This window comes from Callithrix jacchus, chromosome 2 (assembly GCF_049354715.1).
Source record: "Callithrix jacchus isolate 240 chromosome 2, calJac240_pri, whole genome shotgun sequence".
NCBI classification, from domain to species: domain Eukaryota; kingdom Metazoa; phylum Chordata; class Mammalia; order Primates; family Cebidae; genus Callithrix; species Callithrix jacchus.
The window spans coordinates 15,683,193-15,705,781 of NC_133503.1; the positions used below are offsets into that span (position 1 = coordinate 15,683,193).

The 22,589-nt window shown below is 45.1% G+C and overlaps 1 protein-coding gene across 2 annotated transcripts in view; it reads right to left on the bottom strand.

Annotated features, from left to right (window-relative positions):
• Positions 1-184: 184 nt before the first annotated feature.
• The window catches only part of PMS2 (PMS1 homolog 2, mismatch repair system component), a 45,692-nt gene continuing 23,287 nt past the window's right edge, over positions 185-22,589 (bottom strand). For both annotated transcript variants that reach the window (XM_078357387.1, XM_035282819.3), the window contains exons 11-15: positions 15,626-16,487; positions 11,608-11,775; positions 7,126-7,226; positions 6,421-6,590; positions 185-2,764 (exon numbers count right to left, since the gene is read on the bottom strand). In XM_078357387.1, coding sequence (XP_078213513.1) covers positions 2,621-2,764; positions 6,421-6,590; positions 7,126-7,226; positions 11,608-11,775; positions 15,626-16,487 — 1,445 coding nt within the window. In that variant the 3' untranslated portion in view covers positions 185-2,620. The remainder of the gene's footprint in view (positions 2,765-6,420; positions 6,591-7,125; positions 7,227-11,607; positions 11,776-15,625; positions 16,488-22,589) is intronic.

Sequence of the window (22,589 nt, forward strand, 5' to 3'; positions counted from 1 at the left end):
GGGCCGCGCGCCAGCGCCAAGCAGGTGTCCTGCCCTTGCTGGTCCTGAAGACCAGGGGGAAAGGCTGGGTGCTGGCGGCACCAGGCCAGGGTTGTCCTAGCTCTGCTAACCGCTTGACCATAAAACAGGAATAACGCAGGCATTAGTTTTCCACTGCTGCCGTAAACAAATTACCATAAATTAGTCGCTTGAAGCAACACAAATTTATTATCATACAGTCCGTAAATTTGTCCCCAATGCTGGTTCCTTCCAGAGGCTCCGGGGGAGAATCCGTATCCTTGCCTTTTCCATCTTTTCCAGAAGAGGTCCCCAACCTTTCTGGCACCAGAGACCCGTTTCATGGAAGACAATTTTTCCACGGATGGGGGTAGGTGAGGGATGGTTTCGGGATGATTCAAGCACATTGCATTTATTGTGCACTTTATTTCTATTATTATTACACTGTAACATACAATTAAATAATTATACAACTCACCATGTGGACTCAGTGGGAGCCCTGAGCTTGTTTTCCTGCAACTAGACAGTCTCATCTGGGGGTGATGGGAGACAGTGACGGATCATCAGCCTTCAGATTCTCATAAGGAGCGCCCAACCTAGATCCCTTGCATGTGCAGTTCACAATAGGATTTGTGCTCCTATGAGAATCTAATGCCCACCACTTATCTGACAGAGCTCAGGTGGTAATGCTAGCCACGGGAGTGGCTGTAAATACAGATGAAGCTTTGCTGGCTTGCCCACCACTCACATGCTGTGCAGGCTGGTTCCTAACAGGCCACGGACCAGTACTGGTCTGTGGCCGGGGTGCTGGGACCCCTGTTCTAGAGGCTGCTTGCAATGTTGACTGGTGATACCTCCCTCTATCTCCAAAACCAGCAAAGCAGCTTCTCTCTGTCCAGCAGGGAAAGGTCTCCACCATTTTTTTTTTTTTTTTTGAGACAGAGTTTTACTCTTGTTACCCAGGCTGGAGTGAAATGGCGCGATCTTGGCTCACCGCAACCTCCACCTCCTGGGTTCAGGCAATTCTCCTGCCTCAGCCTCCTGTGTAGCTGGGGTTACAGGCACGCACCACCATGCCCAGCTAATTTTTTGTTTTAGTAGAAACGGGGTTTCACCATGTTGACCAGGATGATCTTGATCTCTTGACCTCGTGATCCACCCGCCTCGGCCTCCCAAAGTGCCGGGATTACAAGCTTGAACCACTGCGTCCAGCCAGATCTCCACCTTTGAAGGACTCACCCAATGGACTGGACTCAACCAGACAATCCAGGATAATCTCTGCATTGCAAGATCCTAACTCAGCCAGGCACAATGGCTCACGCCTGTAATCCCAACACTTTCGCAGGCTGAGATGGGCGGATCACCTGAGGTCAGGAGTTCAAGACCAGCCTGGCCAACATAGTGAAACCCTGTCTCTACTAAAAATACAAAAATTAGCCAGGTGTGATAGTGGGCAGCTGTAATCCCAGCTACTCGGGAGGCTGAAGTGGGAGAATCACTTGAACCTGGGGAGGCAGAGGCTGCAGTAAGCCGAGATCACACTATTGCACTCCAGCCTGGGCAACAAAAGCAAAACTTCGTCTCAAAAAAAAAAAAAAATACTTCACTCAGTCACACCTGCAGAATCCCTTGTGCCATGTGAGGCAGCGTGGTCACAAGTTCTGGAGATTCGGACACAGCTATCTTGGGGGCTGTCATCCTGCCACAGCTCCCAATCTGCAGAGTTCTTAAATGGGATCCTGCAGACCACGCCGGCATGGTGCTGGCCACGATGACACAGTTACTACTGTACTGCCTCCTCCATCTAAGGAATTCTAAACCAGGAATGGGTGCCCCATCTTCCGTGAAGACCACAGTCCAGGGAAGGGATGGGGGCAGCAGGGGGAGCCACATTTGTCACCTCTCAGCCCCCAAGAGGGCATCTTCACTTCCATTTTTAGACCAGTTCAAACAGGACAAGGTTCCATGAAAACTATCTGAAAGACATACAGGGATTCTTACATTTCCAGAAGCATTCAAAGCCAGTAACTAGAATGTTCTACAGTTTACACCCTGAGGAAACCAAATCACAGAATCAAATGGTGGGAAAATCAAACTCTTTTTGTTCCTCTGCAGGGACATACTTTGCTACCTTGGCCACACAGACGCATGTTTAAAAATAGTAACTCCTGTCCCATCCAGTTATTTTCTTCCAGCTGAGTAGAGAATCCCCTTGTTTAAAACTGTAATGTGAATCAGGGCTGAGAATCACGAACCCAAAAGGACCCTAATTTTAAATGTATGAAATTAAACGAAGATAAATTTAATTATCGTTAAGGGTTGAAAGTTATAGACTAAACTATGTCCAGCCAGAGTAGAGGCCTGAGTAACTTCCAAAGTGCTCTTGTTTTTGTGTTTTTGCCTGGACACACACACATACGAGCACATGAAAACACAGAAAACAATTTTTGCAAGCAATGCTCCATCTGGTTTGAAAAGGTTCTCAAGATCACTTTTAAATGGGCCTGATGTGTATTTTTTTAAGTAGCAGGTTCATTTTAAAACATAAAAGGTTAGTTAAGACCCTGTCTTTCAAAACATAAAAATCTGCAATAAAACTGATAATTCCATCCAGTGACTAAGGTCAGTTCTGAGAAATGACACCCAGGTTGGCTATGTGTCTCATGGTTGGCCTTCCATGGGGACAGTTCCAGGGGTGGTCCATCTCCCCCATGTGGGTGATCAGTTTCTTCATCTCGCTCGGGTTAAGAGCAGTCCCAATCATCACCTGAGTACGAGACACAATGGTTCAATGTTTTAACAGTTTCTTGATGTCAGAATGGCAGCTATTCAGAAGCAGTCTTCTCTAAAATAAGACCGGACAAGATTATAGCTCAAAAATCACCTTCTTGAAAAACCCTCCCCCAGAGAAGCCTCTCCATTCCAGACCTCAGCCCTCCACCTTTCTGTGAAATCCAGGCCCTGTGCGGCTCCTTCACGGTGGCACAGACTCCACTCCAGATGGTGACCATATCTGTTCAGAATGCAGCCACTCTCAGAGGCCACCGTGACCTCTCACCCTGGCAAGTGCAGCAGCCTCTGGCAGGCCTCCCTGCCCCACTGCGACCCCTCTGGCTGCTCTCTACTCAGCAGCCAGTGGTTATTTTTAAAGGGCTATCAGGTCACGGCATTCCACATCACGGCTCTCTCCCCTCACCTGAATAAAGGCCCTGTCCGTCCTGACTTGGTCCTCACTAGGCTGTGCCTGCACCCCACCTCTAAGCACGAATGCCTCCCTTCCTGAACCTAGCTGCACCAACACTCCCTTCCTCTTGCACAGGTCCATCAAGCAAACACCTGCCTCTGGACTGTGGCACCCCTGGGACCCTCTCCCCCAGTGGGTGCAGACGTTACTCCCCCTCTGTTGGGCTCGGACCCACTGCCCATAGCACCAGCCCTGGCCATGCTGGCTCTGTGCCATGGATCCTGACAGGGAGGAGAGGAGACGAGTCTGAAGCCTTCTGTCACCTTCCTTCTTCCTTCAGTACCAAGGGCCCGACACCTGCCAGGCACAGTTGGAGGGCTGGGGTGACGGCAGGGCTCCACAAGGTGGGAAAAGGACAGACAAGTCAACAGTGAACCAAGACAGGCAGCACCCAGGAGAGGCAACCTGCTCAGGTGTGGGGAGCGGGTGAAGGGTGAAAGTGGCGAACCCAGGTAGAGAGGAGAGCAGGGAGAAAGGGTGTAATGCGGGGAGGAGACTGGGGTGGGGGAGGAACTAGAAGGCAGTTGCATGGCTGGAAGCGTGGCAGTGATGGGGCTGGAAGGGTGGGCAAGACTCGGAGCAGAGGCCTCGTGGGCAGGGAGTGACAGCACTGGAGATGCAGGAGCTGGCCAGGGTGGGAAGGAAGGTGCAGCCTGTGGCTCCCCAGGCCCGAGTCACACTAAAGACCCAGAACATCCAAAGTGCCCGACTATGAGCTCAGCTCCACACTCTCACAGACTTTAGGACTGGAAGGTCCATATTAGGTCTTTTTTTGTGGTGGGGAGACAGAGTCTGACTCTGTCTTCCAGGCCGGAGTGCAATGGTGTAATCTCGGCACACTGCAACCTCTGCCTCCCAGATTCAAGCAATTCTCCCGCCTCAGCCTCCTGGGTAGGCTGCCCCCATGGGATTACAGGTGCCTGCCACCATGCTCAGCTAATTTTTGTGCTTTTAGTAGGGATAGGGTTTTACCACGTTGGCCAGGCTGGTTTCAAACTCCTGACCTCAGGTGATCAACCCACCTCTGCCTTCCAAAGTGCTGGGATTATAGGTGTGAGCCACCACGCCCAGCCCATATTAGGTCTTTATCAAAGAAACACTGTGGCTAGAAGTCAGATTCTGGGCCCTCTTCTAATTAAACTCTGCCCTTGAGTAATTTCACCCAATCTCATGGCTGTAAATTACATCTAAAGCTCACACAGCAGGCTCCATCCCACCCACTCCCCACGTGGAACCCAGATGCTGCTCTCCCCAGTGGCTGCACTCATGGCACCCCTTCCAGTCTATTCTCTCCCATGGTTCCTGCCACACACAGCACAGACCCCCACGGTCTAGGCATGACTGGCAACACTCTACGTGGCTGTCTGCTGGATGCCGCTCTGCTCACTCCTATCTCCTCTCCGGGCACACAATTGGCCTCTGGCTTCACTCTTTGCGACTTCCTCCACTTGGAAAATTCTTACCCAAGAGGGTTCCAGTCTATTTTTTTTTTTTTTTAAGAAAAGTTCTTATTCTGTCACCCAGGCTGGAGTACAGTTGTGTGATCTTGGCTCATTGCAACCCTGACCTCCCCGGCTCAAGTGATCCTCCCACCTCAGCCTCCTGAGTAGCTGGGACTACAGGCACATGCCACTACGCCTGGCTAATTTTTTAACTTTTTGTAGACATGGGGGTCTGCCTGTGTTGCCCAGGCTGGTCTCCAACTCCTGGCCTCAAGCAGTCCTCCCACCTTGACCTCCTGAAATGCTAGGATTACACGTGGAGCCACCATGCCCGGCTTCCATCCCACCTGCCCAGATGCTGTTCCCTGACCACCATCTCACCTAGCCATATTTTTCTGTAGTCATTTCCTGTCCCAAAACACTGTCTGAATCTCTTGACTGTGCTTGCTGGCATCTAATGGGTGTCATTTATTTGTGGGAATGTCTATTTCTCCCTACTGTCAGCTCCACAGGGCAAGGGCTGCAGCTGCCTTGTCACCTCTGTGTCCCCGGCACCTGGAGCAGGGCAGGCCACACAGCAGGGACTCAAGGAGCATCCACTGAATAAATAAAGGAATGGTCTCCTGGCCTTTCCCAATGACCAGCTGATACAGTCATTTGTTTTGGCTAATCCCCACTGCAGGCGTAACCACTGCTACCACCTTCCAACACCAACCCGAGCAGCGGCAGTGATGCCACATGCAATGACAACCACAGCACCCCTGTTGCCTTGATGACTCTGCAGTATCTTGTCTAATGTCACCGAATCCTGGAAGCAGCAAATCTCTATCTACCAATGTTGTTATTACCCATAAGGTCCACAGACGAACAGGGTGCCTCAACCACTCACTTAACTGGGGTCAGCAAAGGCTCTAAGACAGAATACCGGCTGGGCACGGTGGCTCACACCTATAATTAGCACTTTGGGAGGCTGAGACAAGGAGTAAAAGAAGACCACATTTCTACAAAAAATTTAAAAATTAGCTGGGCATGGTAGTGCATCCCTGTAGTCACAATTACTCAGAAGGCAAGGGCAGGAGGGTCGCTTGAGTCTGGGAGGTCAAGGCTGCAGTGAGCTGTGATTGTGCCACTACACTCTGGTCTGGGCAACAGACAGAGACCCTGTCTCAAAAAAAAAAAAAAAAATACTGCTTAACAGAAGTAACAGAGCAATAATTGAGTTCAAGGTCACAGAGAATGCAGACAACATAGATGCTCAGCTCTGATGTTCTACGTAGCTCTCTGTGTAAAATGACCCCGGCAATCATAAAGGCATTTTTTTTTTTTTTTTTTTTTGAGACGAAGTCTTGCTCTGTCACCAGGCTGGAGTGCAGTGGCGTGATCTTGGCTCACTGCAACCTTCACCTCCTGGGTTCAAGAAGTTCTCCTGCCTCAGCCTCCCAAGTACTCAGCCTCCCGAGTAGCTGGGACTACAGGCACACACCACCACGCCCAGCTAATTTTTGTATTTTTAGTAGAGATGGGTTTGACCATGTTGGCCAGGATGGTCTTGATCTCTTGACCTCATGATCCACCCACGTAGGCCTCCCAAAGTGCTGGGATTACAGGCGTGAGCCACTGCGCCTGGCGATTCATAAAGGCATTTAATAACCTTGACCAAATCAGGAGCTGAACTGAGACCTTCCTTAGACTTCCAGCTTGAGCAGCTGAGCTGACAGCCAGGCTTTGTTTACTTACAGATTTTCGACAGGCTCTGGAGGCAAACATCTGCTTGACTCGGGAAGGTCGGCACATGACCCCAGGGCTGTCACTTAGCATAAAGATCAGCTCATCTATGTCCTGAGGTCCAAATGTCCAGTTTTTACTAGTTGGCAAGGAAATCAGTTTAGCCTTTTGAGTGACTGGAGCTAAAAGAATACAATTTGGGGGAAAAAAATATGATTTTGAAAAAAATCCATTACTTGAGGAACACATATCACTTGAAAGCTACTGATAATGATGAGTATCTGAAAGAGAGGACAGTCAAAAAATGCTTTTTCATCTTTTATAAAATAAAAACACTGGTCTATATGACCTGAAAGATTATTCCCAGCTCTAAAACGACAAGAATCTATAGTTCTTATTTGTTTGTTTATTTGAGATAGAGTTTCACACTTGTCACCCAGGCTAGAGTGCAGTGACATGATCTCAGCTCACTGCAACTGCTGCCTCCCAGGTTCAAGCAATTCTCCCACCTCAGTCTCCCAAGTAGCTGGGATTACAGGCGCCTGCCACCATGCCCAGCTAATTTTTATATTTTCAGTAAAGATAGGGCTTCACCATGTTGGCCAGGCTGGTCTCAAACTCGTGACCTCAGGTGATCTGCCTGCCTTGGCCTCCCAAAGTGCTGAGATTACAGGCATGAGCCACTATACCCAGTCGCTATAGTTTTAATTAACTTACCGCTTTCATCGATAACAAAATCAAAGCCATTCTTTCTAAATATTTCCAGATTTTCTATCAGAATGATTTCATTAACAGCAGTTAAGTTGAGAGTCTGAGGTCTGAAAAACACAAAAATGATTCCAACCATATCCTGAAGTCAAACATTCAGCTATAAAGCAGAAATAAAATTAAAACAATACTTTACTATATTTTGAATTCATTTCAAAATAACAACACTATTCAGCTAAGTGTCATAAAACTTCCTGAGAAGTTCCTTTTAATTTTCTTTTTTTTTAAAGTTCTTTTTAGAAGTTAAAGTAGCAACAGGCTGGGCGTGGTGGTTCACGCCTGTAATTCCAGCACTTTAGGAAGCCGAGGCAGGCAGATCTCTTGAGGCCAGGAATTTGAGACCAGCCTGGTCAACACAGCAAAACCCTGTCTATATTAAAAATACAAAAATTAGGCCAGGTGAGGTGGCAGTGCACGCCTGTAGTCCCAGGTTCTTGGGAGGCTTAAGCAGGAGATTCGCTTGAATCCAGGAGGCAGAAGTTGCAGTGAACCAAGATGATGCCATTATACTCCAGCCTGAGCAACACAGCAAGACTCTGTCTCAAAAAAAAAAAAAAGTAGCTGGATGTGGTGGCTCATGGCTGTAGCCCCAGCTACTCAGGAGGCTGAGGCACTAGAATTGCTTGAACCCAGGAGGTGGAGGTTGCAGTGAGCTGAGATTGCACCACTGCACTCCAGCCTGGGCAACAGAACAAGACTATGTTTAAAAAAAAAAAGTTAAAGTAGCTACAAAAGTAGTTTGCTTTTTCCTCAGCCGCCACCCCAATGACTCCATCTTTTCTGAATCATTTCCTTAAGGATAACAATATCACAAAAATGCTATTTTCCCTCCTTCTAATGGAGGATTTGAAACACTGGGGGGTCATTCCAGCATTTATAAACAGAATGAACAGACAGCATTTATTTTGCTATCCTTCTCCTTCCTCTGCCTGTATTATATCTCCATCTTTCTCTTCTCTTGGATTTACAAGGGTGCTTTTTTTTTTTTTAAACTTTTTGCTATTTTTTCAAAAATAGCGTCAGGGTCTCACTGTGTTGCCCAGGCTGGGCAACTCCTGGGCTCAAGCGATCCTCCCACCTCGGCCCCCCAAAGTGCTGGGATTACAGGTATGAGCCACTGTACCTGGTCCTAAGTGCTGGATAAGATAAACACTGCTAAAAGCAGGAGACAGCCTGTGAGCAAACATAGGCTTGGCCCTGGAGCTAACAGATTACTGGGGAAGAAAGACATTGAGCAAATACTCAGGCAAGTCGATCATGATGACAAATGACAGGAAGATCAGGAAGAAAAAGCAGCCAGTGTCTTAAGTGAGACTTCACCCTGGGGTCAGGAAGTGACTTTTGAGCCGAGTCTGGGGATGAGTAGGAGTTACTCAGGTAATGGGGGAGAAATGGGTGCAGGATGCAGGATAAATGATCTAGGCAGAGATGACAATCTGTGTCAGGCCCTAGGGTGGACCGCTGATGTGTGCAGAGCCACACATAAAGCTATCATTCCTTCTGCTCTGTGGCCACATAGGGATTGATTCCTCAGGCCACCAAGGGAAAAAGAAAGACAGCCCCAGAGGCTTGAGTACAGGAAACAAGGAGAGAAGAGGGATGGGAAAAGCTAAAGAGGTCAACAGGGGCCCCTGCGGAGGGGCTGGCAGGACAGGGTGGAATTGGGTTTTATCCTTTCAGCTTGAAGTGTGGTCCATCTGGAATCCAAAGTGGTCTCTGATTACCTGGGCCAACTTGAAATGTCACAGACGAGAGGTAATCTTTGCCACATGGCTAAAAAATACAAGGCCTCAACCGGGCACAGTAGCTCATGCCTGTAATCCCAGCACTTTGGGAGGCTGAGGCAGGTGGTTCACCTGAGGTCAGGAGTTTGAGACCAGCCTGGCTAACATGGCAAAACCCCTTCTCTACTAAAAATACAAAAAAAAAACACACACAAAAATGATTCAAACCATATCCTGAAGTCAAACATTTAACTATAAAGCAGAAATAAAATTAAAACAATACTATGTTTTGAATTCATTTCAAAATAACAACATTAGTAACAACACTATTCAGCTAAGTGTCACAAAACTTCCTGAGAAGTTCCTTTTAATTTGCTTTTCCTAAAGTTCTTTTTAGCAGTTAAAGTAGCTACAGGCCGGGCGCAGTGGCTCATGCCTGCAATCCCAGAAGTTTAGGAGGCCGAGGCAGGCAGATCTCAAGGAAAAGCACCCAGTGTCGTAAGTGAGACTTCACCCCGGGGTAAGGAAGTGACCTTTGAGCTGAGTCTGGGGATGAGTGGGAGTTAATCAGGTAATGGTGACAGGTGCCTGTGATCCCAGCTACTCCAGTGGCTGAGGCACAACCATCACTTGAACCCAGGAGGCGGAGGTAGCAATGAGCCAAGATCACACCACTTAATCACTCCAGCCCGGGCAAGAGTGAAACTCTGCCTCAAAGGAAAGAAAAAAAAAAAAAACAACAACCAAGACCACTATTAAGAGGAACAGGGAAGGGATATCTCAGGATTATAAAGTATCTTACTGTCTTCATTATTACCATTGACTCTTACTGAGAATGGAAACAATTCGTGCATTCCACAGGAAACAGAGTACTCAGTAAACTAGGTAGGTTTTTCCAGCTGTTCAGTAGCACATTTCTACATGTGGGATATACTTGTTGAGATCTGAGTTTACTTCTCTATGTGGTTTAATTTCCCAGATAAAACTCCTCTTCTTATAACGTTGCTTAAGACAAGACTTTCGTTTTACATAATATACTATCACACCTGACCTTTGTAAAGTAGTCAGGGCAAAATATTCAGTTTGGCAGAGGAGAGAGAAATACAAAATTCTGCAGTGACTATCTTAAAATAATTTTTATATTTTATTTATTTATTTGCGAGACAGAATCTCACTGTTTCACTCTATCACCCAGGCTGGAGTGCTGTGCAGTGGCACAATCATGGCAGCCTCAACCTCCTGGGCTCAAAAGATCCTCCCACCTCAGCCTTCCAAATAGCTGGGACCACAGGCATACACCATCAAGTCTGGCTAAAGATTATACACACACACACACACACACACACACAAACACACACACGTATATGTGTGTGTGTATATATATATATGGCTCACCGCAACCTCCACCTCCCAGGTTCAAGTGATTCTCCTGCCTCAGCCTCCTGAAGAGCTGGGATTATAGGTACATACCACCACAACTGGCTAATTTTTGTATTTTTAGTAGAGACGGGTCACGCTGGTCTCAAACTCCTGACCTCGTGATTCATCTGCCTCGGCCTCCCAAAGTGCTGGGATTACAGGTGTGAGCCACCATGCCCTGCAAATTTTTTTATTTTTTTGTAGAGACAAAGTTTCACCATGATGTCCAGGCTGGTCTCAAACTCATAAGCTCAGTTGATATGCCTTGCTCAGCCTCCCAAAGCTCTGGGATTACAGGCATGTGCCCCTGCACCCAATCTGCAGTGACTATCTGACTGCTGATTGATTACTTCACTGTAAATAAAGACTGGCGCACAGGCTGTGCTGTCTTTCTGAACACACATATTCCATATACTATCTGTACTAATACTCTGTACTATAAACTGCCCTCATGAAAAGGATCATCTGGTTAACTGGTGATCCACATTTTCAATAGCTAAAAAGGTTTGATACCTAGAGAACATGTTAACTGTGTGAACTTGAGGAAGTTACTCAGCCTGTGTGTGCCTCAGTTTTACCACCTGTGGAATGGCGAAGGTAACAGTAATAACCTCATAGGTTTTGGAGGATTAAATTAACTAATACACATGCATTATTTCCACAGTGTCTGGCAGATACTAGGCATTCAATAAATCATATCACTATTATTATGTAAAAAGTATAAAAATCTGCTATATGAATACTTACAGAAAAATACATATATACATATACATATATATAGACACATATAAACTACTAGATTTTTTTTTTTTTTTTTTTTGAGGAGTCTCACTCTGTCACCCAGGCTGGAGTACAGTGGTGCGATCTTGGCTCACTGCAACCTCCGTCTCCCAGGTTCAAGCAATTCTCCTACCTCGGCCTCCTGAGTAGCTGGAATTACAGGCATGTGCCACCACACCCAGCTAATTTTTCTGTATTTTTAGTAGAGATGGGGTTTTACCATGTTGGCCAGGCTGGTATCAAACTCCTGACCTCAGGTGATCTACCCACCTTGGCCTCCCAAAGTGCTGGGATTACAGGTGTGAGCCACCAGACCCAGCCAACTATTAGATCTTTTTATTTTTTACATCCCTCCTTCCTAGATCTCTTCTTTTTTTAAGTAGATACAAGGTCTCGCTATGTTGCCCAGACTGCTCTCAAACTCCAGGCCTCTCGCGACCCTCCAGCCTCAGCCTGTTAGATCTGAAATTTGAGGGGAATTTGGGAATCAACACTGAAAGGAACTCACACTATAAGCCTCTGCCCCTGGAGCACGGTGTGCTGCTGCAGCATCTCAAAGTTATATTTCTCATCGGTAGCATGCTGGTCCACTATGAAGATATCCTCATTCAGTTTGGTTATAATAAATCCCAGGTTAAACTGGCCAATGATTTCCATTTCTGCAAACATCGATTTACTGCAGGTAGAAAAATGTTAATTATGAGACATTTTACAAAATTATTTTTCTGATTTTGTTATGGAACACTGTAATAAAAAAAATACAAAACCATAAAATAAAGTCCCTAACCACCCCGCCTTCTAAAGATAGCATTAATTATTCACTCATCCAGGCTAGGCGTGGTGGCTCACGCCTGCAATCCCAGCACTTTGGGAGGCTGAGGTGGATGGATCATGAGGTCAGGAGATTGAAACCATCCTGGCTAACACGGTGAAACCCGTCTCTACTAAAAATACAAAAAAAATTAGCCAGGCATTGTGGTGCGCTCCTGAAGTCCCAGATACTCGGGAGGCTGAGGCAGGAGAATCACTTGAACTGGGAGGCAAAGGTTGTGGTGAGTTGAGATCTCACCACTGCACTCCAGTCTGGGCAACAGAGCCAGACTCCATCTCAAAAAAAAAATTATTCACTCATCCAACTGTCCAGAGAAGACATCAGTTGCTATTGTTAGAAATTAAATGAAATATACTCTTCCAGACCCCGGTCTCTATATATAAATTTTTTAATTTTAAAAAACAAAAATGAAATCTTAATTCTCCATATTGTACTACTATCATCACTTAACACATCTGAGAGATGTTTTCAAATCTGTACACATAGATCTACTTCATTTTTTGTTTGTTTGTTTTTTAAGACGGAGTCTCGCTCTGTTGCTCAGGCTGGACTGCAGTGGTACAGTCTCAGCTCACTGCAACCTCCATCTCCCCGGCTCAAGCGATTCTCCTGCTTCAGACTCCCGAATAGCTGGGACTATAGGCACATGCTGCCAGCCCAGCTAATGTTTTTATTTTTAGGAGAGATGAGGTTTCACCATGTTGTCCAGGCTGTTCTCCAACTCCTGACCTCAAGTGATCTACCTGTCCCAGCCTCCCAAAGTGCTGAGATTATAGGCGTGAGCCACGGCATCCGTCCTACTTCATTCTTTGTAGTGGCCATATAGGAACTCACTGCATGAATGTACCATAATTTGTCTGACAAATTCTCTAATAAAGGGCATTTCAGTTGTCTCCAATTTCAATAGTACACACAAAGCTGCAACAAATACTTCTGTACATAAACCTACTCACCTGTGGGTATATTTCTGTGAGACAGACACTAGAGGCAGGATTACATATGTACTTTCTGATGGGAAATCTGTGAAAATTCACACTCCCACCAACAGTGTCCAAGAGTACCTTTTTGCCAGTGCTGGATATCAATCCTTCTACTCTCTGCCAGGCCCACCACTGGGTCCTTTGCTGGGTAGCTTCAACACCTAATGCCATTAAACACTATCTTAATCAATCTGGACAAAAGATGGACACCTCCCCTAACCTTCACATGAGAAACTAACACTGTAGTTGTCCCACACAATTAAACCTGGTGAAAATAGATTTTCCTCATTACCAGCGCTGTGACTACAAGAAATGACTGTGAAAGCAGCCAGGGACGTTCTCTGGGTCTCACCAGGTGGCCTGAGCTTAGGATGAAAGAAGCTGAGATTAGGCCGGGCACAGGGGCTCATGCCTGTAATTGCAGCACTTTGGGGAGGCCGAGGTGGGTGGATCATTTGAGGTTGGGATTTCAAGACCAACATGGTGAAACTCCATCTCTACATAAAATACAAAAATTAGCCAGGCGTCGTGGTGGGCACCTGTACTCCCAGCTACTTGGGAGGCTAAGGCAGAAGAATCGCTGAACTCAGATGGCAGAAGTTGGTGTGAGCTGAGATCATGCCACTGCACTCCAGTCTAGGTGAAAGAGCAAAACTCTTGTCTCAAAAATAAAAAGAAAAAAAAAAAAGAAAGGAGCTGAGATTGTTGTTTCTTTCTATAAATGCTCCAGGAAGACCCAGTCCCATGCCACTACGTGGCCAAGCGCTGTGGCTCACACCTGTAATCCTAGCACTTTGGTAGGCAAGGGTGGGCAGATCACAAGGTCAGGAGTTTGAGATCATCACAATCAACCACAGGAGACAGTTTGGTGAACGGTGAGGCCTCCACACGCCATGGATTACTGAGCCCACATTTCCTGTTGGCAAGAGCTCAGTACAGACAAGTCCAAGTCATAACCAAACCAATCCCCAAATCCTATCTTTGAGGGTCTGTCTCCTGATACCAACTCCATTACCAATTTTAACAGCTACAGCAACCTGAGAGGCTGACACATTCTGACATGTCAGAGTACAATCAAGAGACAAAAACCACACCAGTGATTTTAACAGAGATTTTTTTTTTAAGACAGTGTCTTGCTCTGTCACCCAGGCTGGAGTGCAATGGCATGATCATAGCTCACTGCAGCCTCAAACTCCTGGACTCAATCGAGCCTCCTGCCTCAGCCTCCTGAGTACCTGGGACTATAGGCATGCAGCAGTGTACTTGACTAACCTTTTTTTTTTTTTTTTTTTCTTTAGAGATGGGGTCTCATTATATTGCCCAGGCTGGTCTCAAATTCCTAGCCTCAAGTGATTCTCCTACCTCAGCTTCCCAAAGTGCTGGGATTATAAGGCATGAGCCACCATGGCAGGCCTGAAGAGGAAAAAAGTATAATAAAGCATTACAAACTAGTAAAAGGTGGTTAACTACTATGCTAGGAAACACAGGAATGGAAAATGCTACTACCTCTAGGGAAGAGGGAGAGTGCTCACAAAAGAAACTCTTGTAAAAGGCCCCTACCCGCTCAGGTTGAGCTTCAGACCTCCTTGGAGCAGGAGTAGCTGCAGCCTGCTGGATGGAGAGAAGCTGCCAGAGTGAGTGATGATGCAGGGACTCCCGCATCACAAGAGGGAAGGAAAAGGACATCTCAGAAGCATGCCAGAAACCAGCACAAATCTCACCTCCCCTGGGGCTGATTCTAGGCTCTCCCAGGAACTGTCTGAATATGCCTTGGTTCCCAGAACATAGATCATCTTCTCAAAAGCTGGTGCTGGCCTAAAAGACCCAAGTCTTCCATGTTTTTGAAGTCTATGTCCTGCCACAGAGAACAGCATTTGGCTGTGCGCAGATTCTGGAATTTCAATAGGCACTACTGTGCCCAGCCAATTTTTTTGTAGGGATGGGGTCTCCCTATGTTGTCCAGGCTGATCTTGAACTCCTGGGCTCAATTGATCCTCCCTCCTTGGCTCGGCCTCCCAAAGTTCTGTGATTACAGGTGTGAGCCACTTGCACCCAGCTTCAAAATACTCTTAAGAAAAAACTACGTGGCCAAGCCCTGTGGCTCACACCTGTAATCCTAGCACTTTGGTAGGCAAGGGTGGGCAGATCACAAGGTCAGGAGTTTACGATCAGCCTGGCCAACATGGTGAAACTCCTTTCTATCAAAAATACAAAAATTACAGGCGTGGTGGTGCACACCTGTAATTCCAGCCACTCAGGAGGCAGAAGCAGGAGAACTGCTTGAACCTGGGAGGTAGAGGTTGCAGTGAGCCAAGATCATACCAGTGTACTCCAGCCTGGGCAACAGAGCGAGACTCCATACCAAAAAAATAAAAATAGGCCTGGCGAGGTGGCTCATGCCTATAAGCGCAGCACTTTGGGAGGCCAAGGAGGGTGGATCCACGAGGTCAGGAGTTCAAGACCAGCCTGACCAATATGCTGAAACCTCACCTCTACTAAAAAAAAAAAAATACAAAAATTAACTAGGCGTGGTGGTACGAGCCTGTAGTCCCAGTTACTCGGGAGGCTGAGGCAGGAGAATTGCTTGAGCTTGGGAGGCAGAGGTTGCAGTGAGCTGAGATCACGCCACTGCACTCCAGCCTGAGTGACAGAGCAAGACTCAATCTCAAAAAATAAATAAATAAAAATTAAAAATTAAAAAATTAAAACTTTACCTTATCTCTTTTCTTAGTTCATCTTCAGCGGCTTGATTTTCTCCAGGGCAAATCTTTGCCCTAAACTTCCTATAATTCTGTTCACCTTCACTTTGCTTTGCTTTATGATGAAACTGCTTCATTCGTTTGGTTAAAGAACTCATAGAAAAGTCCAGGGGCACAACTTTCTTATCAATTTTAACAGCTACATCAACCTGAGAGGCTGACACATTCTGAGTATTTACTAACTTTTGACGAATGTCAGAATTTGAAAGAATTTCTTCTTTTTTAAAGCGCTTTGTGTTTGGTGATGCAAGATTACGTGGCTGAGGCAAAACTCTAAATTTACATCCAGTATCTTCCTGGTTTAAACGGCAGTCCACATCTGAAAAAGGGTTGTCAGTTTCAGGCACTTTCTCACGAGAGTCCACAGATTCCTGTGAGCCCCTGTCCTCGGGGGAGCTGGCCACACACTTGCTGCTATAGTAACCGCCTGTGTCTGGGATGCTGAACCCCTCTGAATCCATAGAAGTGCTGCCATGCCCAGAGTCCTTCTCCACCTCTGCTCTGTCTGCAGGGTCACTGGGTCCCTCACTGGAACTCGCTACCTCTTTCTGAGGTTCCAGGAAGCCTCTGTCAGAGATGGCATCTGAAGTGCTAAAAGATGGCATACCCCTTTTCTGCCCTGGAGAGCTCCTTCTTGGTTCTGGAGTCTTCAGGCTGTGAGACTTGCTCTCTGCTGTGTGATGAAGAGAAAAGGCCTCTCGCAATCTGGAAATGGACACGTCCCTTTTTTCTTCTCGAGTCCTTGATGAAGGGGAATTATCCTGCTGTTCTGGCAGGGGCTTTTCCAAATCCGCAGCATGCACTTTCATTAAGTTACCTAAGTAAACATGAACGGAGAAGAGGGTCAGGGATTATCCTGAAATGGTTAGAGGATGTACTTATGTGAACAGACACTTCACAAAAGAGGAGAGCCACATGCTAATTAAACAGATGAACACAGTTCGTTGTTCAAAATAAAACTATAATATCGGCTAGATGTGATGGCTCACACCTGTTATCACAGCACTTTGGGAGGCCAAGGCAGGGGGATGGCATGAGGCCAGGAGTCTGAGATGAGTCTGGACAACATGGCAAAACCCCATTTCTACTAAAAATACAAAAAAAGATTAGCCAGGTGTGGTGGGGCACATCTGTAATCCCAGCTACTTGGGAGGCTGAGGCACAAGAATCCCTTTAGCCTGGGAAGTAGAGGTTGCAGTGAGCCAATATGGCGCCATTGCACTCCAGCCTGGGTAACAGAGCAAGACTCTGTCTCAAAAACACACACACACACACACACACAAAATACAATCTGGCCATATACTCACCAGAATGGGTAAAATTAAAAAAACAACAAATGCTAACAAAGTTCAGGATCAAGTGGAATGCTTAAATACCACTGGTAGTAATGAACCTGGTACAGCTGCTTTGAAAGTTCTCTGGGAGTACCTCCTAAATCTGAATGTATGCACACCTGCAACCCAGCATAGCTACTCCTATCAGAAGTGCCTATCGGCCAGGCACAGTGTCTCAAACTCACTGTAATCCCAGTGCTTTGGGAGGCTGAGGAGGGCAGATCACCTGAGGTCAGGAGTTCAAGACCAGCCTGACCAACAAAGTGAAAACTCATCTCTACTAAAAATACAAAAAATTAGCCAGGCGTAGTGGAAGGCACTTATAATCCCAGCTACTAGGGAGGCTAAGGTGGGAGAACTGCTCGAGCCTGGAAGGGAGGCTACAGTAAGCCAAGGGCACGTCACTGAACTCCAGCTGGGTGACAGTATCAAAAAAAAAAAAAGTGCCTATCTATGCTCATCAAAAGACGTGGATGAGGATGTTCATGACAGGGTTCTTCATTATAGCCCCAAACTGAAAACAGCTCAAATATTCACAAATAAATTATATCTGACTATAATGGAACACTGTATAGTGAATGAATGGAAGAATTGTGCTGCATGACTTGGGTGAATCTCACAAATAAAATAATGAGAGAAAGAAACAAATCAGAGAAAAGTACAGACTGAATGACTTCAGATTAAAAATAGATTAAACTATACTGTTAGAAGTCAGGAAATCCCAGTATTTTCAGAGGCTAAGGCTGAAGGATAGCTTGAGCTCAGGAGTTTGAGACCAGCCTGGGCAACCTGGAAAAATCCCATCTCTACTGAAAATACAAACAATAGCCGGGTGTGGTGGTAGGCACCTACAATCCCAGCTACTCGGGAGGCTAAGCCAGGAAAATCTCTTAAACAGGGGAGGAGGAGGTTGCAGTGAGCTGAGATCGCACCATTGCACTCCAGCCTGAGCAAACAAGAGCAAAACTCTATCAAGCAATAGATTAGTCCAATGTGATGTTAGGAGTTCAGCAGAATAAATCGAATTTGAGATAGTCAGATGTTCAGCTTGAAGGGTTTCTTTCTTTTTTTTTTTTTTTTTTGAAACAGAGTCTTGTTTTGTCGCCAGGCTGGAGTGCAGTCACGATCTCAGCTCACTGCAACCTCGACCTCCTAGGTTCAAGCAATTCTCCTGCCTCTGCCTCCCAAGTAGCTGGGACTACAGGCATGTGCCACCACGCCCAGCTAATTTTTATATTTTTTTAGTAGAGACGGGGTTTGACCATGTTAACCAGTATGGTCTCGATCTCTTGACCTCATGATCTGCCCACCTCGACCTCCCAAAGTGCTGGGATTACAGGTGTGAGCCACCACGCCCGGCCGCTTGAAGGGTTTCTTAATTGGTGGCTGCTTTTAGGCCAACTACATGATAATACTTTTTACTCTCTGTAGAATGGTTGTTTCCTAGGGTCTAAAGAACTGTCCCTCTTTAGACTTAACAGTTAACTTACAGGGATATTAACTAATTCTGTGTGGATAAGTTTAAAGTTGAACTAAGATTCTGTCTGGACAACCAGCTATCATCAGGCTTGGTAGGTTTGTCCCTACTACTCATAAATGTTCCCACTATTTTGCCACATAGATGGGTATGCTCTTTTAGCTAACCTCGAGTAGCTCGTCTGGTTTCATGGGACTTGGGTTCTCTAGTTAATACATTATGCAGAAGGTAAAAGGGTTTGTCTTTGCTTTTTCATGCTTGATTTAGTTCTTTCATCTTTCCCTTATAGTACGATCTCTATTGCACCAGGGTGAGACTTTCTGTTGCCTATATTTGTGTTTAAGGTAAATGGTTTGGTTAAGATAATTTGATATTTTTAGTGAGATTTAGGGTTAGAGTTGGCTCAATGTGATCAGGTCGTGATGAAAACTTCCAGGTGTAAGCTGGGTGCCTTAGGTTGAGCTACACTTTGGTTAGTCCAAGCACACTTTCCAGTATACTTATCATGTTACAACTTATCTCCTCTATATGTGCGTATAGAATTTTTTACTAGCAATAATTTCTAAAAGAACATTTGAGGAAGGTGACAGGCAGTGTGTGCATACTTCATGGCCTTATTGGACCAAGCACTCTGTTCTTGGTTTACTGCTAAATTCTCCTTGGGTCTTTAAATTTCACAAAGGTTATCATGATATTTTTTAAGGGGTAGAAAATGTAGCCCACTTCTTGCCACCTCATGAGCTACACATCTTGACCTAACGTTTTTATGTATATACTTATGCTTACTTTATGACCCTTTTAGGGTTTGCTGAAGATGGCAGTATATAGGATGAGGGCAAGAGGTGGAGAGATATATTGGGGTTTATTGATTATAGAACAGGCTCCTCCAGAGGGATATAAAGCACTGCCAAGTCCTTTGAGTTTTAAGCTGTTGCTTGACTACAAGTATTGTAGTATTCTGGCAAACAGTTTTATTGATATAACTATTAGAGTTTAGGGCTAAGCACAGTGGGGTATCTAATCCCAGTTTGGGTCTTAGGTATTGTGTCTTCAGGGCACTAAAGCCACTGTCGTGATAGATTTTATTTCGGCTGGAGTTTTTTACAACTTAGATGGAGGTTAGCTTTATTGAGGGCAGACCTTAAACACTCTTTATGCTGAGTTCTATTAGCTTGGGTTAATCGTATGGCTGCGGTGGCTGGCATGAAATCGACCAACTCTATAGATTAGTATAGTTTAGTTACACCTTTGTTTATTGCTAAATGTTTATCACTGCTGTTTCCCGTGGGCATATGGCTGAGCAAAGTGTTTTGAGCTGCACTTAAGGGTGCTTGATACTTGCTCCTCTTGATCTGGGTGATCTAGAGGGCATTTTCACTAGGACGGGGATGCTTGCATGTGTAATCTCACTAAAAGTTAACAAAAGGCCAATTCCAAACCTATTTGTTTATGGAGTTGTATGTACCCATCTGGACATTTTCAGTGTCTTGCTGTGAACAGTTAAGCTACATTAACTGTGTAACATATAAATGTAAAGCTAAAAAATAGGAAGAAGGAAAATATAAGTGAATAACTATATATGGTTCTGGGGGCTTAGGATATTAAAAATTGAATTGACAGAGGTTTGGTTAACAGTGCTATTTTTTGGGGGTGGGACAGAGTTTTGCTCTTGTTGTCCAGGCTGGAGTGCAATGGCACAATCTTGTCTCACCACAACCTCCACCTCCTGGGTTCAAGCGATTCTCCTTCCTCAGCCTCCCAAGTAGCTGGGATTACAGGCATGCACCAACAAGTCTGGCTAATTTTTTGTATTTTTAATAGAGACGGGGTTTCTCCATGTTGGTCAGGCTGGTCTCGAACTCCCGACCTCAGGTGATCCACCCACCTCAGCCTCCCAAAGTGATGAGATTGCAGGCATGAGCCACCACACCTGGCCAAGAATGCTGTTTAAAGTTAGAGTGTGGTTGATTTAGAATATGAGACATGGGGTAGCACTTTAAGAAGGGTATATTCAAGGTGTTATTATAGTATTGGGATAGAAATTAGTTGTTGCATTTATTATACAAGATGGAGTTTTAATTTAGTAGAAGGGATTTAGGATTTTTAGGAAAATAACATCAATTGAGGGGTAGCGGTTGAGACAGTTACAGCTAAAATATAATCTCTGGGTTTTGATTAGGTTGCATTTGGTCTCTTGTTTTCAGGGTTTACGAGAGTACATTAATTTAGATTGAAGAAAAAAGTCAGAGATGGGAGGGGGGTTTGTGGATTTTTATCTGAAAGAAATTGTTAAAAGTAGGCATACATGTGCTGGCGTATGCACCTATTGGTTAATTACTATGTCCCACAAGGACGTATTAATTAACACCTTATGGTTGTAATGCTAGCTTGGAATATGCAATATAGGTGTGATTATTAACTGGTTTGGTAGGAATCACATCCAATTTCATCTACAGCTGATTTAGAGGGGACCAGGCCTTCCACAATGTTGAGTAAGAGCATCCCCAAAAGATAAAAATACCAAATGCATGGCAGTGCTCCTGTGATTGATAGGGTGATAGTCTCTGAACCACTGAGATGTCTTATTTAAGAGGAATGTATGGGCGATCTTAGTGTTATGGCTGTGAGGTAAGAACCAGATGCCAGTTATAGTTTCACATTAGTCACCCTAAGCATTATGGGCCTGAAGTGAGGAGTATAACATGCCCAAGCAGAATGATAAGTTTCTGGAGGTCGGTAAATTAAGAGACCAAAATTTGGTAGGGGATAGTCATGTTGGTGAGAAATTCCTTGACTAGGATATGCTATGCCCAGTGAATGACAATATGTACTATGTAATGTTAAGGAGGTCTAGTATGGGTCAGTATCCATTATCACCCATGATAATGTGGGTGATAACAGCTGATGTGAAGATGTGTTAATTCATGCTTACATGCATGTTGGGAAAGTTTTATATACTTTCATAGGTAAATGTACTATGTACAAATAAGCATATTTAGTACTATGTATTATTCATGGGGACTAGCAGTAATGCACTTAGTACATAAAGGCACTAATGTATTAATGGTAACTCGTTAATACAAACATAATAGTTAAAATGCATCTAGAGAAAAGTTCAGGGAATTGTTTAATTAGAATTTCAGCTTTAGGTGTTGGCAGTGAAATGAGAACGCTTTTTTCCTGAGTTGTCCTGGGGAAAGGATCTCTATTTCTAGTTTACAAGACCAGAGCACTGAATTATACTACAAGGATATTTTCACTTAAGTAATTTCTTTTTGATTAGGGTAGTAAGTGGTATGAGGGTAAGGATGGTAGAGAAATATATAATAGATGTGATCTGTCTGATGACAATAAAAGGTACTCGACTGGATAACCTCCAATTCATGTAAGTGTAAGTAGGTCGGCTACTAGGATTCAGAATAAGCATTGACTTCATGGCAGGAATATTGTACTTTGTTGTTTAGATATGTTAAGTGTGGGAATAATTGCTAGAATAAGAATGCAGAATATGAGGGCTAGGACGCCTCTGAGTTTGTTGGGGATGGATCATAAGATTGCATATGCATACAAAAAATATCACTCTAGTTTCATGTGGGGTGGAGTATCGAGACGGTTAGCTAAAGTGTAATTATCTGGGCCGCTCAGGAGGTCAGGTGAAAACAGTACAAGGATTAGAAGGAAGAGGAGAAAAATTAAACATAGAATGTCTTCAGTTGTGTAGTAAGGGTGAAAAGTGATTTTGTCAAGGTCTAACAAAAATCCCTGAAGGTTGTTAGATACTGTTTCAAGTAGGAATAGAAGGTGAACAGTTGCTAGAGCTGCAATGATAAAAAGTAAGATGAGGCCAAGTGCAGTGGCTTACACCGTAATCTCAGCACTTTGGGAGGCCGAGGCAGGCGGATCATGAGGTAAAGAGATCGAGACCATCCTAACCGATAAGGTGAAACTCCATCTCTACTAAAAATACAAAAATTAGCTGGGCGTGGTGATGTGCACTTGTAGTCCCAGCTACTCAAGAAACTGAGGCGGAAGAATCACTTGAACCAGAAGGCGGAGGGTGCAGTGAGCTGCGATTGCGCCACTGCACTTCACCCTGGTGTGAGAGCGA